Consider the following 17,954-nt stretch of genomic DNA (forward strand, 5'->3'; position numbering starts at 1 on the left):
CATCTCCCCGGCCTCCTAAATGGCATTTAAAGGGACTTCGAAAAAACGCGCGTTGTGAAATAAATGGAATTCCGGGGCCTTAAGGGACCAATTAGTTGGTTTTTTTCTGACCAAACCTTATTATATGACCATATTATACATTCTCCAAAATTCGAGGAGATCTAAAAAAAAACCACAAAACGGGTCAAATTTGGTCGAAAAGTGTGCATTATAGGTGGGTGATTTTGGCTAATTTTTAAATTTTAAGAAACTTAAAACGTTAGAGGTCCGGGCACTTCCCACATACCCTATGGGTCCCAGGGGTCATATTGGGTGCTTAGCAACATTTCCCCGGCCTCCTAAATGGCATTTAAAGGGACTTCGAAAAAACGCGCGTTGTGAAATAAATGGAATTCCGGGACCTTAAGGGTCCAATAAGTTGGTTTTTTCCCGACCAAACCTTTTTATATGACCATATTATACATTCCCCAAAATTTGAGGAGATCTAAAAAAAACCCATAAAACGGGTCAAATTTGGTCGAAAAGTGTGCATTATAGGTGGGCGATTTTGGCTAATTTTTACATTTTATGAAACTTGAAACGTTAGAGGTTCGGGCGCTTCCCACATACCCTTTGGGTCCCAAGGGGTCATATTGGGTGCTTAGCAGCATCTCCCCGGCCTCCTAAATGGCATTTAAAGGGATTTCGAACAAACGCGCGTTGTGAAATAAATGGAATTCCGGGGCCTTAAGGTACCAATAAGTTGGTTTTTTCCTGACCAAACCTTATTATATGACCATATTATACATTATCAAAAATTTGAGAAGATCTAAAAAAAAACCACAAAACGGGTCAAATTTGGTCGAAAAGTGTGCATTATAGGTGGGTGATTTTGGCTAATTTTTACATTTTAAGAAACTTGAAACGTTAGAGGTCCGGGCGCTTCCCACATACCCTTTGGGTCCCCAGGGGTCATATTGGGTGCTTAGCAGCATCTCACCGGCCTCCTAAATGTCATTTAAAGGGACTTCGAAAAAACGCGCGTTGTGAAATAAATGGAATTCCGGGGCCTTAAGGGACCAATTAGTTGGTTTTTTTCTGACCAAACCTTATTATATGACCATATTATACATTCTCCAAAATTTGAGGAGATCTAAAAAAAAACCACAAAACGGGTCAAATTTGGTCGAAAAGTGTGCATTATAGGTGGGCGATTTTGGCTAATTTTTACATTTTAAGAAACTTGAAACGTTAGAGGTTCGGGCGCTTCCCACATACCCTTTGGGTCCCCAGGGGTCATATTGGGTGCTTAGCAGCATCTCCCCGGCCTCCTAAATGGCATTTAAAGGGACTTCGAAAAAACGCGCGTTGTGAAATAAATGGAATTCCGGGGCCTTAAGGGACCAATTAGTTGGTTTTTTTCTGACAAACCTTATTATATGACCATATTATACATTCTCCAAAATTTGAGGAGATCTAAAAAAAAACCACAAAACGGGTCAAATTTGGTCGAAAAGTGTGCATTATAGGTGGGTGATTTTGGCTAATTTTTAAATTTTAAGAAACTTGAAACGTTAGAGATCCGGGCACTTCCCACATTCCCTATGGGTCTCAGGGGTCATATTGGGTGCTTAGCAACATTTCCCCGGCCTCCTAAATGGCAATTAAAGGGACTTCGAAAAAACACGCGTTGTGAAATAAATGGAATTCCGGGACCTTAAGGGTCCAATAAGTTGGTTTTTTCCCGACCAAACCTTATTATATGACCATATTATACATTCCCCAAAATTTGAGGAGATCTAAAAAAAAACCATAAAACGGGTCAAATTTGGTCGAAAAGTGTGCATTATAGGTGGGCGATTTTGGCTAATTTTTGCATTTTAAGAAACTTGAAACGTTAGAGGTTCGGGCGCTTCCCTCATACCCTTTGGGTCCCCAGGGGTCATATTGGGTGCTTAGCAGCATCTCCCCGGCCTCATAAATGGCATTTAAAGGGACTTCGAAAAAACGCGCGTTGTGAAATAAATGGAATTCCGGGGCCTTAAGGGACCAATAAGTTGGTTTTTTCCCGACCAAACCTTATTATATGACCATATTATACATTATCCAAAATTTGAGAAGATCTAAAAAAAAACCACAAAACGGGTCAAAGTTGGTCGAAAAGTGTGCATTATAGGGGAGCGATTTTGGTTAATTTTTATATTTTAAGAAACTTGAAACGTTAGAGGTCCGGGCGCTTTCCACATACCTTTTCGGTCCCCAGGGGTCATATTGGGTGCTTAGCAGCATCTCCCCGGCCTCCTAAATGGCATTTAAAGGGACTTCGAAAAAACGCGTGTTGTAGATTAAATGACATTCTGGGGCCTTAAGGGGCCAATTAGTTGTTTTTTTCCCGACAAAGCTTTATTATATGATCATATTAAACATTCCCCAAAATTTCATGAGATCTAAAAAAAAAAAACCACAAAACGGGTCAAATTTGGTCGAAAAGTGTGCATTATAGGTGGACGATTTTGGCTAATTTTTACATTTTAAGAAACTTGAAATGTTAGAGGTCCGGGCGCTTCCTACATACCCTTTGGGTCCCCAGGGGTCATATTGGGTGCTTAGCAGCATCTCCCCGGCCTCCTAAATGGCATTTAAAGGGATTTCGAAAAAACGCGCGTTGTAGAATAAATGGAATTCCGGGACCTTAAGGGACCAATAAGTTGGTTTTTTCCCGACCAAACCTTATTATATAACCATATTATACATTCCCCAAAATTTTATGAGATCTAAAAAAAAAAAATCACAAAACGGGTCAAATTTGGTCGAAAAGTGTGCATTATAGGTGGGCGATTTTGGCTAATTTTTAAATTTTAAGAAACTCGAAACGTTAGAGGTTCAGGCGCTTCCCACATACCCTTCGGGTCCCCAGGGGTCATATTGGGTGCTTAGCAACATCTCCCCGGCCTCCTAAATGGCATTTAAAGGGACTTCGAAAAAACGCGCGTTGTGAAATAAATGGAATTCCAGGGACCAATAAGTTGGTTTTTTCCCGACCAAACCTTATTATATGACCATATTATACATTATCCAAAATTTGAGAAGATCTAAAAAAAAACCACAAAACGGGTCAAATTTGGTCGAAAAGGGTACATTATAGGTGGGCGATTTTGGCTAATTTTTACATTTTAAGAAACTTGAAACGTTAGAGGTCCGGGCGCTTCCCACATACCCTTTGGGTCCCCAGGGGTCATATTGGGTGCTTAGCAGCATCTCCCCGGCCTCCTAAATGGCATTTAAAGGGACTTCGAAAAAACGCGCGTTGTGAAATAAATGGAATTCCGGGGCCTTAAGGGACCAATTAGTTGGTTTTTTTCTGACCAAACCTTATTATATGACCATATTATACATTCTCCAAAATTCGAGAAGATCTAAAAAAAACCACAAAACGGGTCAAATTTGGTCGAAAAGTGTTCATTATAGGTGGGTGATTTTGGCTAATTATTAAATTTTAAGAAACTTAAAACGTTAGAGGTCCGGGCACTTCCCACATACCCTATGGGTCCCAGGGGTCATATTGGGTGCTTAGCAACATTTCCCCGACCTCCTAAATGGCATTTATAGGGACTTCGAAAAAACGCGCGTTGTGAAATAAATGGAATTCCGGGACCTTAAGGGTCCAATAAGTTGGTTTTTTCCCGACCAAACCTTTTTATATGACCATATTATACATTCCCCAAAATTTGAGGAGATCTAAAAAAAAACCATAAAACGGGTCAAATTTGGTCGAAAAGTGTGCATTATAGGTGGCCCGATTTTGGCTAATTTTTACATTTTAAGAAACTTGAAACGTTAGAGGTTCGGGCGCTTCCCACATACCCTTTGGGTCCCCAGGGGTCATATTGGGTGCTTAGCAGCATCTCCCCGGCCTCCTAAATGGCATTTAAAGGAACTTCGAAAAAACGCGCGTTGTGAAATAAATGGAATTCCGGGGCCTTAAGGGACCAATAAGTTGGTTTTTTCCCGACCAAACCTTATTATATGACCATATTATACATTATCCAAAATTTGAGAAGATCTAAAAAAAACCCACAAAACGGGTCAAATTTGGTCGAAAAGTGTGCATTATAGTAGGTGGGCGATTTTGGCTAATTTTTACATTTTAAGAAACTTGAAACGTTAGAGGTTCGGGCGCTTCCCACATACCCTTTGGGTCCCTAGGGGTCATATTGGGTGCTTAGCAGCATCTCCCCGGCCTCCTAAATGGCATTTAAAGGGACTTCGAAAAAACGCGCGTTGTGAAATAAATGGAATTCCGGGGCCTTAAGGAACCAATAAGTTGGTTTTTTCCCGACCAAACCTTATTATATGACCATATTATACATTATCCAAAATTTGAGAAGATCTAAAAAAAAACCACAAAACGGGTCAAATTTGGTCGAAAAGTGTGCATTATAGGTGGGCGATTTTGGCTAATTTTTACATTTTAAGAAACTTGAAACGTTAGAGGTTCGGGCGCTTCCCACATACCCTTTGGGTCCCCAGGGGTCATATTGGGTGCTTAGCAGCATCTCCCCGGCCTCCTAAATGGCATTTAAAGGGACTTCGAAAAAACGCGCGTTGTGAAATAAATGGAATTCCGGGGCCTTAAGGGACCAATAAGTTGGTTTTTTCCCGACCAAACCTTATTATATGACCATATTATACATTATCCAAAATTTGAGAAGATCTAAAAAAAAACCATAAAACGGGTCAAATTTGGTCGAAAAGTGTGCATTATAGGTGGGCGATTTTGGCTAATTTTTACATTTTAAGAAATTTGAAACGTTAGAGGTTCGGGCGCTTCCCACATACCCTTTGGGTCCCCAGGGGTCATATTGGGTGCTTAGCAGCATCTCCCCGGCCTCCTAAATGGCATTTAAAGGGACTTCGAAAAAACGCGCGTTGTGAAATAAATGGAATTCCGGGGCCTTAAGGGACCAATAAGTTGGTTTTTTCCCGACCAAACCTTATTATATGACCATATTATACATTATCCAAAATTTGAGAAGATCTAAAAAAAAACCACAAAACGGGTCAAATTTGGTCGAAAAGTGTGCATTATAGGTGGGCGATTTTGGCTAATTTTTATATTTTAAGAAACTTGAAATGTTAGAGGTCCGGGCGCTTCCTACATACCCTTTGGGTCCCCAGGGGTCATATTGGGTGCTTAGCAGCATCTCCCCGGCCTCCTAAATGGCATTTAAAGGGACTTCGAAAAAACGCGCGTTGTGAAATAAATGGAATTCCGGGGCCTTAAGGGACCAATAAGTTGGTTTTTTCCCGACCAAACCTTATTATATGACCATATTATACATTATCCAAAATTTGAGAAGATCTAAAAAAAAACCATAAAACGGGTCAAATTTGGTCGAAAAGTGTGCATTATAGGTGGGCGATTTTGGCTAATTTTTACATTTTAAGAAACTTGAAACGTTAGAGGTTCGGGCGCTTCCCACATACCCTTTGGGTCCCCAGGGGTCATATTGGGTGCTTAGCAGCATCTCCCCGGCCTCCTAAATGGCATTTAAAGGGACTTCGAAAAAACGCGCGTTGTGAAATAAATGGAATTCCGGGGCCTTAAGGGACCAATAAGTTGGTTTTTTCCCGACCAAACCTTATTATATGACCATATTATACATTATCCAAAATTTGAGAAGATCTAAAAAAAAACCATAAAACGGGTCAAATTTGGTCGAAAAGTGTGCATTATAGGTGGGCGATTTTGGCTAATTTTTACATTTTAAGAAATTTGAAACGTTAGAGGTTCGGGCGCTTCCCACATACCCTTTGGGTCCCCAGGGGTCATATTGGGTGCTTAGCAGCATCTCCCCGGCCTCCTAAATGGCATTTAAAGGGACTTCGAAAAAACGCGCGTTGTGAAATAAATGGAATTCCGGGGCCTTAAGGGACCAATAAGTTGGTTTTTTCCCGACCAAACCTTATTATATGACCATATTATACATTATCCAAAATTTGAGAAGATCTAAAAAAAAACCACAAAACGGGTCAAATTTGGTCGAAAAGTGTGCATTATAGGTGGGCGATTTTGGCTAATTTTTACATTTTAAGAAACTTGAAACGTTATAGGTCCGGGCGCTTCCCACATACCCTTTGGGTCCCCAGGGGTCATATTGGGTGCTTAGCAGCATCTCCCCGGCCTCCTAAATGTCATTTAAAGGGACTTCGAAAAAACGCGCGTTGTGAAATAAATGGAATTCCGGGGCCTTAAGGGACCAATAAGTTGGTTTTTTCCCGACCAAACCTTATTATATGACCATATTATACATTATCCAAAATTTGAGAAGATCTAAAAAAAAACCACAAAACGGGTCAAAGTTGGTCGAAAAGTGTGCATTATAGGTGAGCGATTTTGGCTAATTTTTATATTTTAAGAAACTTGAAACGTTAGAGGTCCGGGCGCTTCCCACATACCCTTTCAGTCCCCAGGGGTCATATTGGGTGCTTAGCAGCATCTCCCCGGCCTCCTAAATGGCATTTAAAGGGACTTCGAAAAAACGCGTGTTGTAGATTAAATGACATTCTGGGGCCTTAAGGGGCCAATTAGTTGTTTTTTTCCCGACCAAGCTTTATTATATGATCATATTAAACATTCCCCAAAATTTCATGAGATCTAAAAAAAAAACCACAAAACGGGTCAAATTTGGTCGAAAAGTGTGCATTATAGGTGGACGATTTTGGCTAATTTTTACATTTTAAGAAACTTGAAATGTTAGAGGTCCGGGCGCTTCCTACATACCCTTTGGGTCCCCAGGGGTCATATTGGGTGCTTAGCAGCATCTCCCCGGCCTCCTAAATGGCATTTAAAGGGACTTCGAAAAAACGCGCGTTGTAGAATAAATGGAATTCCGGGGCCTTAAGGGACCAATAAGTTGGTTTTTTCCCGACCAAACCTTATTATATAACCATATTATACATTCCCCAAAATTTTATGAGATCTAAAAAAAAAAAATCACAAAACGGGTCAAATTTGGTCGAAAAGTGTGCATTATAGGTGGGCGATTTTGGCTAATTTTTAAATTTTAAGAAACTCGAAACGTTAGAGGTTCAGGCGCTTCCCACATACCCTATGGGTCCCCAGAGATCATATTGGGTGCTTAGCAGCATCTCCCCGGCCTCCTAAATGGCATTTAAAGGGACTTCGAAAAAACGCGCGTTGTGAAATAAATGGAATTCCGGGGCCTTAAGGGACCAATTAGTTGGTTTTTTTCTGACCAAACCTTATTATATGACCATATTATACATTCTCCAAAATTCGAGAAGATCTAAAAAAAACCACAAAACGGGTCAAATTTGGTCGAAAAGTGTGTATTATAGGTGGGTGATTTTGGCTAATTTTTAAATTTTAAGAAACTTAAAACGTTAGAGGTCCGGGCACTTCCCACATACCCTATGGGTCCCAGGGGTCATATTGGGTGCTTAGCAACATTTCCCCGACCTCCTAAATGGCATTTAAAGGGACTTCGAAAAAACGCGTGTTGTAGAATAAATGACATTCTGGGGCCTTAAGGTACCATTAAGTTGATTTTTTTCCCCACCAAGCTTTATTATATGATTATATTAAACATTATCCAAAATTTGAGAAGATCTAAAAAAAAACCACAAAACGGGTCAAATTTGGTCGAAAAGGGTGCATTATAGGTGGGCGATTTTGGCTAATTTTTACATTTTAAGAAACTTGAAACGTTAGAGGTCCGGGCGCTTCCCACATACCCTTTGGGTCCCCAGGGGTCATATTGGGTGCTTAGCAGCATCTCCCCGGCCTCCTAAATGGCATTTAAAGGGACTTCGAAAAAACGCGCGTTGTGAAATAAATGGAATTCCGGGGCCTTAAGGGACCAATTAGTTGGTTTTTTTCTGACCAAACCTTATTATATTACCATATTATACATTCTCCAAAATTCGAAAAGTTCTAAAAAAAACCACAAAACGGGTCAAATTTGGTCGAAAAGTGTGCATTATAATTGGGTGATTTTGGCTAATTTTTAAATTTTAAGAAACTTAAAACGTTAGAGGTCCGGGCACTTCCCACATACCCTATGGGTCCCAGGGGTCATATTGGGTGCTTAGCAACATTTCCCCGACCTCCTAAATGGCATTTAAAGGGACTTCGAAAAAACGCGCGTTGTGAAATAAATGGAATTCCGGGACCTTAAGGGTCCAATAAGTTGGTTTTTTCCCGACCAAACCTTTTTATATGACCATATTATACATTCCCAAAAATTTGAGGAGATCTAAAAAAAACCATAAAACGGGTCAAATTTGGTCGAAAAGTGTGCATTATAGATGGGCGATTTTGGCTAATTTTTACATTTTAAGAAACTTGAAACGTTAGAGGTTCGGGCGCTTCCCACATACCCTTTGGGTCCACAGGGGTCATATTGGGTGCTTAGCAGCATCTCCCCGGCCTCCTAAATGGCATTTAAAGGGACTTCGAAAAAACGCGCGTTGTGAAATAAATGGAATTCCGGGGCCTTAAGGGACCAATAAGTTGGTTTTTTCCCGACCAAACCTTATTATATGACCATATTATACATTATCCAAAATTTGAGAAGATCTAAAAAAAAACCACAAAACGGGTCAAATTTGGTCGAAAAGTGTGCATTATAGGTGGGCGATTTTGGCTAATTTTTACATTTTAAGAAACTTGAAACGTTATAGGTCCGGGCGCTTCCCACATACCCTTTGGGTCCCCAGGGGTCATATTGGGTGCTTAGCAGCATCTCCCCGGCCTCCTAAATGTCATTTAAAGGGACTTCGAAAAAACGCGCGTTGTGAAATAAATGGAATTCCGGGGCCTTAAGGGACCAATAAGTTGGTTTTTTCCCGACCAAACCTTATTATATGACCATATTATACATTATCCAAAATTTTAGAAGATCTAAAAAAAAAACCACAAAACGGGTCAAATTTGGTCGAAAAGTGTTCATTATAGGTGAGCGATTTTGGTTAATTTTTAAATTTTAAGAAACTCGAAACGTTAGAGGTTCAGGCGCTTCCCACATACCCTATGGGTCCCCAGGGGTCATATTGGGTGCTTAGCAGCATCTCCCCGGCCTCCTAAATGGCATTTAAAGGGACTTAGAAAAAACGCGCGTTGTGAAATAAATGGAATTCCGGGGCCTTAAGGGACCAATTAGTTGGTTTTTTTCTGACCAAACCTTATTATATGACCATATTATACATTCTCCAAAATTCGAGAAGATCTAAAAAAACCCACAAAACGGGTCAAATTTGGTCGAAAAGTGTGTATTATAGGTGGGTGATTTTGGCTAATTTTTAAATTTTAAGAAACTTAAAACGTTAGAGGTCCGGGCACTTCCCACATACCCTATGGGTCCCAGGGGTCATATTGGGTGCTTAGCAACATTTCCCCGACCTCCTAAATGGCATTTAAAGGGACTTCGAAAAAACGCGTGTTGTAGAATAAATGACATTCTGGGGCCTTAAGGTACCATTAAGTTGATTTTTTTCCCCACCAAGCTTTATTATATGATCATATTAAACATTCCCAAAATTTGATGAGATCCAAAAAAAATCCACAAAGTCGGCCAAATTTGGTCAAAAAGTGTGCATAAGGTGGCCGATTTTGCTAATTTTTACATTTTAGGAAATGGGAAATGTTAGGGGTCCGGGCGCTTCCCACATACTTCATGGGTTCTCGGAGGGTCATATTGGGTGCGTAGAAGCATCTCCTCGGCCTCCTAAATGGAATTTAAAGGGATTTTTGAAAAAACACGTGTTGCAGAATATATTGAATTCCGAGGCCTTAAGGGACCAATAAGTTGGTTTTTTCCCGACCAAACCTTATTATATGACCATATTAAACATTCCCCAAAATTTTAGGAGATCTAAAAAAAAACCACAAAACGATCAAATTTGGTCGAAAAGTGTGCATTATACGATTTTGGCTAATTTTTAAATTTTAAGAAACTTGATACGTTAGATGTACGGGAACTTCCCACATACCCTATGGGTCCCCAGGGGTCATATTGGGTGCTTAGCAGCATCTCCCCGGCCTCCTAAATGGTATTTAAAGGGACTTCGAAAAAACGCGCGTTGTGAAATAAATGGAATTCCGGGGCCTTAAGGGACCAATAAGTTGGTTTTTTCCCGACCAAACCTTATTATATGACCATATTATACATTCCCCAAAATTTGAGGAGATCTAAAAAAAAAACCACAAAACGGGTCAAATTTGGTCGAAAAGTGTGCATTATAGGTGGGCGATTTTGGCTAATTTTTACATTTTAAGAAACTTGAAACGTTAGAGGTCCGGGCGCTTCCCACATACCCTTTGGGTCCCCAGGGGTCATATTGGGTGCTTAGCAGCATCTCCCCAGCCTCCTAAATGGCATTTAAAAGGACTTCGAAAAAACGCGCGTTATGAAATAAATGGAATTCCGGGACCTTAAGGGACCAATTAGTTGGTTTTTTTCCGACCAAACCTTATTAAATGACCAAATTATACATTCCCCAAAATTTGAGGAGATCTAAAAAAAAACCACAAAACGGGTCAAATTTGGTCGAAAAGTGTGCATTATAGGTGGGTGATTTTGGCTAATTTTTAAATTTTAAGAAACTTGAAACGTTAGAGGTCCGGGCACTTCCCACATACCCTATGGGTCCTAGGGGTCATATTGGGTGCTTAGCAACATTTCCCCGGCCTCCTAAATGGCATTTAAAGGGACTTCGAAAAAACGCGCGTTGTGAAATAAATGGAATTCCGGGGCCTTAAGAGACCAATAAGTTTATTTTTTCCCGACCAAACCTTATTATATGACCATATTATACATTCCCCAAAATTTTATGAGATCTAAAAAAAAAAACCCACAAAACGGGTCAAATTTGGTCGAAAAGTGTGCATTATAGGTGGGCGATTTTGGCTAATTTTTACATTTTAAGAAACTTGAAACGTTAGAGGTCCGGGCGCTTCCCACATACCCTTTCGGTCCCCAAGGGTCATATTGGGTGCTTAGCAGCATCTCCCCGGCCTCCTAAATGGCATTTAAAGGGACTTCTAAAAAACGCGCGTTGTAGAATAAATGACATTCTGGGGCCTTAAGGTACCATTAAGTTGGTTTTTTCCCGACCAAGCTTTATTATATGATCATATTAAACATTCCCCAAAATTTGATGAGATCCAAAAAAAATCCACAAAGTCGGTCAAATTTGGTCAAAAAGTGTGCATAAGGCGGGCGATTTTGCTAATTTTTACATTTTAGGAAATGGGAAATGTTAGGGGTCCGGGCGCTTCCCACATACTTCATGGGCTCGGGGGGTCATATTGGGTGCTTAGAAGCATCTCCTCGGCCTCCTAAATGGAATTTAAAGGGATTTTTGAAAAAACACGTGTTGCATAATATATGGAATTCCGGGGCCTTAAGGGACCAATAAGTTGGTTTTTTCCCGACCAAACCTTATTATATGAATATATTAAACATTCCCAAAAATTTGAGGAGATCTAAAAAAAACCCACAAAACGGGTCAAATTTGGTCGAAAAGTGTGCACTATGTGGGGGATTTTGGCAAATTTTTACATTTTAGGAAACGGGAAACTTAGAGGTCCGGGCGCTTCCCACATACCCCGGGGGTCATATCTGGTGCTTAGAAGCATCTCCTAGGCCTCCTAAACGGCATTTAAAGGGACTTTTGATAAAACGCGCGTTGCGGATTAAATGACATTCTAGGGCCTTAAGGGACCAATAAGTTGGTTTTTTTTCATACCAAACCTTGTTATATGACCATATTAAACATTCCCCAAAATTTGAGGAGATCCAAAAAAAAATCCACCAAATGGGTCAAATTTGGTCAAAAAGTGTGCATTAGGTGGGGGATTTTGGCAAATTTTTACATTTTAGGAAACGCGAAACGTTAGAGGTCCAGGCGCTTCCTAGTTCCCACATACCCCATGGGTCCTCGGGGGTCTTATTGGGTGCTTAGAAGCATCTCCTAGGCCTCCTAAATGGCATTTAAAGGGACTTTTGAAAAAACGAGCGTTGCAGAATAAATGGCATTTCGGGGCCTTAAGGGACCAATAAGTGGGTTTTTTTCCGACCAAACTTTTTTATATGACCATATTAAACATTCCCCAAATTTGAGGAGATCCAAAACAAATCTACCAAGTAGGTCAAATTTGGTCAAAAAGTGCATTAGGTAGGGGATTTTGGCAAATTTTTACATTTTAGGAAACGGGAAACTTAGAGGTCCGGGCCCTTCCCAAATACCCCATGGGTCCCCGTGGGTCATATCTGGTACTTAGAAGCATCTACTAGGCCTCCTAAATGGCATTTAAAGGGAATTTTGAAAAAACGGGCGTTGCGGATTAAATGGCATTCCGGGACCTTAAGGGACCAATAAGTTGGTTTTTTTTTCCGACCAAACCTTGTTATATGACCACATTAAGCATTCCCCAAAATTTGAGGAGATCCAAAAAAAAAATTCACCAAAGTGTGTCAAATTTGGTCAAAAAGTGTGCATTAGGTGGGAGATTTTGGCAAATTTTTACATTTTATGAAACGGGAAACGTTAGAGGTCCGGGCGCTTCCCACATACCACATGGGTCCCCGGGGGTCTTATTGGGTGCTTAAAAGCTTCTTCTTGGCCGCGGTTTATGGTTAAAGAGGCAAGTGCATTACTGCTTCTGATTTGGGTGGTGTGGATTTCTTGTTCTGATGTCTTGATCTTACCAAGATCAATTTTGTTTACCCAGCCTATATAACAGTGTCTGTGTGTGGGACTGTTCATGCATGTGTGAACTCTTGTTGGTGTTTTTATTATGAAAAGGAATTCAACATGTAGAGGAGACTTGTAATTTGGACATCAAATTGATGGAATAGAAGTTTTTCGTTTCGTATTGACATTTTTTTTGAGGGTGGCTAATTGCTGCTTATCCTCTGCAGGGCAAAGTAGGAAATTGTACAGCCTGAAATTCGGCATACAAAGTTTTCCCATGAAGAGTTCGCTGTGAAGGTTTTGTAGGAATGTATAATTGTGACAGTATTCAACATGATATAGGATGAACTTAGATACTCCAATAAACATACTTTCATGCTATTCTACAATTTTGATTTTTCTCTTGGAAGGTTGTCTGTTTTCCTTTTGCTTGGAAGGATCTAGCTGCAATCAGCATTTGTAGTGGCTTCTTGTTTCCAAATGATTTGTTAGTTACCTGTATAAACCTATCTTTCATCTCGAGTTGCATCGTATTTTCAGCAGAATTTACAGGTTCCTTGTTTACGGATATTTGCATTTTGGTATTACACTTTAGCAGAAGCAGTGTACAGTTACATGGAGAAGTGTTTTGTCGACCAACATACATATGTGAATTGTAGATTAGTGAACACAAAGGTAAAAGGGACCAGAAAGTCTGGTAAACTTGAAGGTGTCAGAATCATTGTTACAGGAAGCATGGTGCATGATGAGCCTATGATTAAAATTTAAGCAAAACACTAAACTCTAAAGTGTTTATAGAGAGATACTTCAGGAATCCAATTATTTATGATACTATTAAGTTTCCTTTGGCAATTTGCATCTGTGAAGCTCCTTGTTCACACCAAACTTGTTTTATAATCCCACAGAACCCTCAAACTTCTGGATTTGATGGAGGAAAATCAATGTCAACTGCATAAAAGTGAACAGAGAAACTGTCAATTTATTCACAGCAAAAAAGAACATCACTTTATCAGAAGCATTTGATTAGCTATAAGCAAACATCATCTCCATTAATTCTAACTAACCAACTAACATCTGCAATGGAGTTTGAAAGCATAGTAATGTGATGGAAGAGGTGAGTTACTGACCATAGCGTGGGGTGCAATTCTAACACAATAGACGGGAAATCCAGTATAGAATTTGAATGGCCCTCCGGATTTCAAGGTCTTCATTGCACAATCTAATGAACTTGTATAGGGGTACTTTCCCTCTGCATCTGGCTGCATTTTTTGTATTTGTGTTTTAACATAATCAAATGGCAAACTGCAGGCTGAAGCAAAGAAACCAGACACTGCACTGGCTCCTGAATCCAATACCAGTACAAGTTAGAAATCACTGCATGCATTAAACCAGACACTGCACTGGGAATTGAGTAATGATTTACCTAACACTGTGGGAGTTTCTTGGAAACCGAGAGAATCCCGGAAAAATTCGACACTTTGATCATAGGAGGCAAGCATACCCATGTTAAGTGCCATGGCTCTGACAATAGTAGGAGCAGCTCCTTTCCAGAGTGACAAAACACCTTCATCAGCAGCAATACGAATGAGTGCATGAAACGCGTTTTTGTAGTGACGTCTTTGTGCGAGTGGTAAGGTTGCATCGGCTTGCATACGAATAAGAGCTAAGTCTGCTGGACTACCAATACATGCTCCAATTGCTCCAGCACTCAAACCACACAAAGCCTTTTGATATAGAGGTACAGGCTTCCCCTCATTAGCAGCAACTGCTTTATTTGTCAGAATCCTATTTTTAAACACAAACAACTCTAAATGAAGCTAACTAGCTTATACTTAATTGGTTTCCAGAGCAGAGGGACCACTTCAGAAAATCAGGAAACAGAACACTGCTCTGCTGGAAAACAGAACTGACTTCAGAAAATCAGGAAACAGAACACTGCTCTGCTGGAAAACAGAACTGACCTGAAAGTTCCAAGACGGGCGGTTGTATAAGTGGCTTGCCTCAGCAAACCTGCGGACAGACCCTAAACAGCATGCATGACAGCAGCTTAATTAAGGTATAAACACTAAACAGCAACTTAATTAAGCTATAAACAGTTAAACACTAAACAGCATGCATGACAGCAACATAATTAAGCTATAAACACTAAACAGCATGCATGACAGCAACTTAATTAAGCTATAAACACTAAACAGCATGCATGACAGCAAACTTAATTAAGCTATAAACACTAAACAGCATGATAATGTCCCTAAGATCGAGTACTAGATATAATTACACGTACACGTATGCGATTCATGCTTGACATTTCAAGAAACATTATTAATTTAAGGGAAGAAATAAAAGAACCTTGTAGAAAGCAGAAAGGCCCTCATCACGAAGCATGTTCTTAGTGATATGGACTGCAGAACCTTGTCCCAATTGTATTCTCACCTGTTTAGTTTTTTGCATAAATCAATCAATTAGGAAAACATATATTCAGTCACTCGGGAAATTAATTGAATGAGTAAACAAAATGAAGGTAGAGTACCTTACCTTAACCATATCAATGGGTTGAACGACACAAGTAGCAAGCATACCAGAGGCACCTCCATTTACAAAAGGCTTGATTGTCTTCCATACTGACACTGCTTTTTTCTCCTCCTCCATACTTCTCCTGTTTTTAAAAATGAACTTTAATTAAAATTTAAATGGGGTTTTTTCAGATTTTCAGAAACAGGTAGAGAAGAGATATACTGTAGTAGATGCCAAAAGAAAGAGATAAAACAAGGTGAGGCCCAAGTTTTAAGAAACTACACCCAACAATATTATCACACTTGACTACTCAACACCTCAACCTTAATTTTAACATTTTATTTCAATAAATTAAAGGAACAATACCCTCCCTTTTCTCATGCTCCCACACTTGGCAATCCATCACATCATCATCTATATATAATTCTATTATCTATGTATATATAATTATATATGTATATACATAATACATGTATATGTATGTGGTTATTTGGATTGCTAAGGGTAATGATATATAGAGCAGACGAGATTAAATTTCGGGTCATTTAATCAATTAAGCAAGTAGTAATCATATACAAGTATGAGTTTACACTTCCTCTATAATATATTAATATGCTTAGTCTTTTATTTTTCTATTGGGTGGATAATAACATGTCTATGTCAATGGTAACATAGTTTGATCATTTGTCAATATTAGACTAGAAAGTATGTCATTGGTATATGTATGAACTATGATTGTATTATTTGTATATATGTAAACTACTTACATTTATCTCATTCACAAACTCCTTTGAGATATTTGAACAGTTGAGCATAAAAGATAGATTTGCGAATTAGAATTAAAGAATGCACGTTGTATAAGAAAATAATTAAAATAGTAGTAGTAATAACTAACAACTAAAAATATCAACAACTAAAAAGGTGCAGTGTTATGTCATTTATCTAATTATGCTCGATCATAACAACACTCATAATTCCGTCCTACTTCAGCGGTAGTTATTGGCAGAAGTAGTATTTTGTTTTCACTATGTAAAAACAATCTGATTTTATAAGTTAATATAATCTCCGTAGTTTGTGTTAAAAAAATAACAACACTCATAATCAAGTGCAACTTTTTTTAATTTAAAAAAATAAAAAGTCCAAGTTGATATACTTTGCAACGGTCAGTCGGTGAGTGCCAAGAATGCCAAGTGATGTAAGCTGTAAAACACCAAATCCACATGCCTAAGATGTACTCCATATCATATTATTAGCCACTAATAATCAGTAATCAGCATGTAATATATACTAATCATAATCCTTAATTACCTAATCAAGTAACTACGCACGTGCATGGGAGTATAACCCACCCTTTTACTCTTTAAGTGGATATCATGTTATCATTTTATTTTATTTTATTTTATTATATTGTTGAGAGAATATGGAGTAGCATCTTCTAGTGTTGTATCCACTCTGGTTGGATCATTTTTATGTTTATATGCTAAATATATCTCCTATCTTTAATTTGTCAAATAATATGCTATTTTAAATAAACTTTAAATCAGATCTAGACTACTATAACTCATACGTAGTACTTATGAAATGTTTCTCCGATTTCTATTTAGTTGACACATTTTTATAGTTTTGATTATTAACAAGAAAGTGAGGTTTGAATTTCTATTTATTTATTTATTTATCAGAATAAGAAAGTGAGGTTTGTATATTTATTTAGTTATTTATTTATTGGGGTTTGTATATTTCCCTCTTTAGATTCTTGAGTGGGGCGGGTTTCACGGGAGACCCCCCGCATCCGCCCTAAGTAGGCGGCGATGGAGGTAGGTTTGGCGGTGATGGGTATAAAAATCGTACCCGTCATGGGTGATGGGGCGGGTGTTGATTTTGTGTTGAACCCGCCCCATCCCTGCCCGCCCCACCCCATCCCATCCCCACCCGCCCCGCTTCATACCCGCCATGAGTGATGGGGTAAGTTTGAATTTATTTGCATCTTTAGGTGATAATATGAATTTAGGTGAGATTTTAAAGTTTTTTGTTTGGATTTTTTTGTTATGACGGGTATTATTTTCGATTATATATGTTACTTTAATCATAAGGTATTATTTTCAATAGTTAACTTTCATTACTCGTATATATGGCAAATGTTTGCTAAATAAGAAAAATTAGGCGGATATTAACGCGGGTATGAAGCGGGGATAAGATGGGAATGGATACCCAGTTGGGTGGTGGGGCGGGGATGAATTTTAGCTTACACTCGTTGGGGCGGGGATAGGGATGAATTTTGTACCCGTCATGAATGATGGGGCGGGGGTGAAGATAAAAAATTTAAATGGAGATGAGGATGGAGGGACCTACATCCGCATCCGCCCCGCCCCACTCCGCTCCATTGACATCCCTACTCTTGACTCTTGAGTCTTGGGTAATCACTGGCTCACTGAAGTAAAGATCAAATTAAAGTTCCTTTTTGTTGAAAGCTACAATGGGTTGGGCTTATTCTAATAGATTAATTTCTTAGCTGCTGCTGTGGGCCCATTTATCGCTGGCGCCAAATGGCGGGCGGGTCCCCCTTTTTTATGTTTGGTTGTCTCTTCACAACAAAGCTAAGTTTTAATAAATGTCCTACAACGGGATTTTTAGTTTGCACAATTGAAAAACAGATATGGAGGTAATTAATGTAATGCTTTTATTCTGAATTATTTAAGATTCTTTTTCTTACGATTTATACAACTTATTTTGACGGAAATAAT

General features: G+C 39.2%; 2 protein-coding genes across 3 annotated transcripts in view; one reads left to right on the forward strand and one right to left on the reverse strand.

The window, feature by feature from the left end:
• LOC110790440 (uncharacterized) overlaps positions 1 to 13,244 on the forward strand; it is a 47,480-nt gene extending 34,236 nt beyond the window's left edge. For both annotated transcript variants that reach the window (XR_008918622.1, XM_021995223.2), the window contains one exon: positions 12,927 to 13,244. Coding sequence is in view for 1 of the 2 variants with exons in the window: in XM_021995223.2 (XP_021850915.1) it covers positions 12,927 to 12,936 (10 nt within the window). In the remaining variant the exon portion in view is untranslated. The remainder of the gene's footprint in view (positions 1 to 12,926) is intronic.
• A 131-nt stretch (positions 13,245 to 13,375) lies between these two features.
• Positions 13,376 to 15,558, reverse strand: LOC110790439 (mitochondrial dicarboxylate/tricarboxylate transporter DTC). The gene is made up of 7 exons (XM_021995222.2): positions 15,436 to 15,558; positions 15,235 to 15,355; positions 15,049 to 15,132; positions 14,661 to 14,722; positions 14,123 to 14,484; positions 13,827 to 14,041; positions 13,376 to 13,647 (listed from the first exon to the last, which is right to left on the reverse strand). The coding sequence occupies exons 2-7, from the start codon at positions 15,346 to 15,348 to the stop codon at positions 13,591 to 13,593; spliced, it is 894 nt and encodes a 297-aa protein (XP_021850914.1). The 5' UTR covers positions 15,349 to 15,355; positions 15,436 to 15,558; the 3' UTR covers positions 13,376 to 13,590.
• Positions 15,559 to 17,954: the final 2,396 nt, after the last annotated feature.

This window comes from Spinacia oleracea, chromosome 4, assembly GCF_020520425.1.
Source record: "Spinacia oleracea cultivar Varoflay chromosome 4, BTI_SOV_V1, whole genome shotgun sequence".
Lineage (NCBI taxonomy): Eukaryota > Viridiplantae > Streptophyta > Magnoliopsida > Caryophyllales > Amaranthaceae > Spinacia > Spinacia oleracea.

What these genes read in the sequence shown, in the direction of transcription:
- LOC110790439 (XM_021995222.2), bottom strand. Translation starts at nt 15,348, where the DNA reads ATGGAGGAGGAGAAAAAAGCAGTGTCAGTATGGAAGACAATCAAGCCT. An exon ending in GCCCGTCTTGGAACTTTCAG is followed by an intron (nt 14,485 to 14,660) that starts GTCAGTTCTGTT and finishes GTTTAAAAATAG; the next exon opens with GATTCTGACAAATAAAGCAG. An exon ending in AGAAACTCCCACAGTGTTAG is followed by an intron (nt 14,042 to 14,122) that starts GTAAATCATTAC and finishes TATTGGATTCAG; the next exon opens with GAGCCAGTGCAGTGTCTGGT.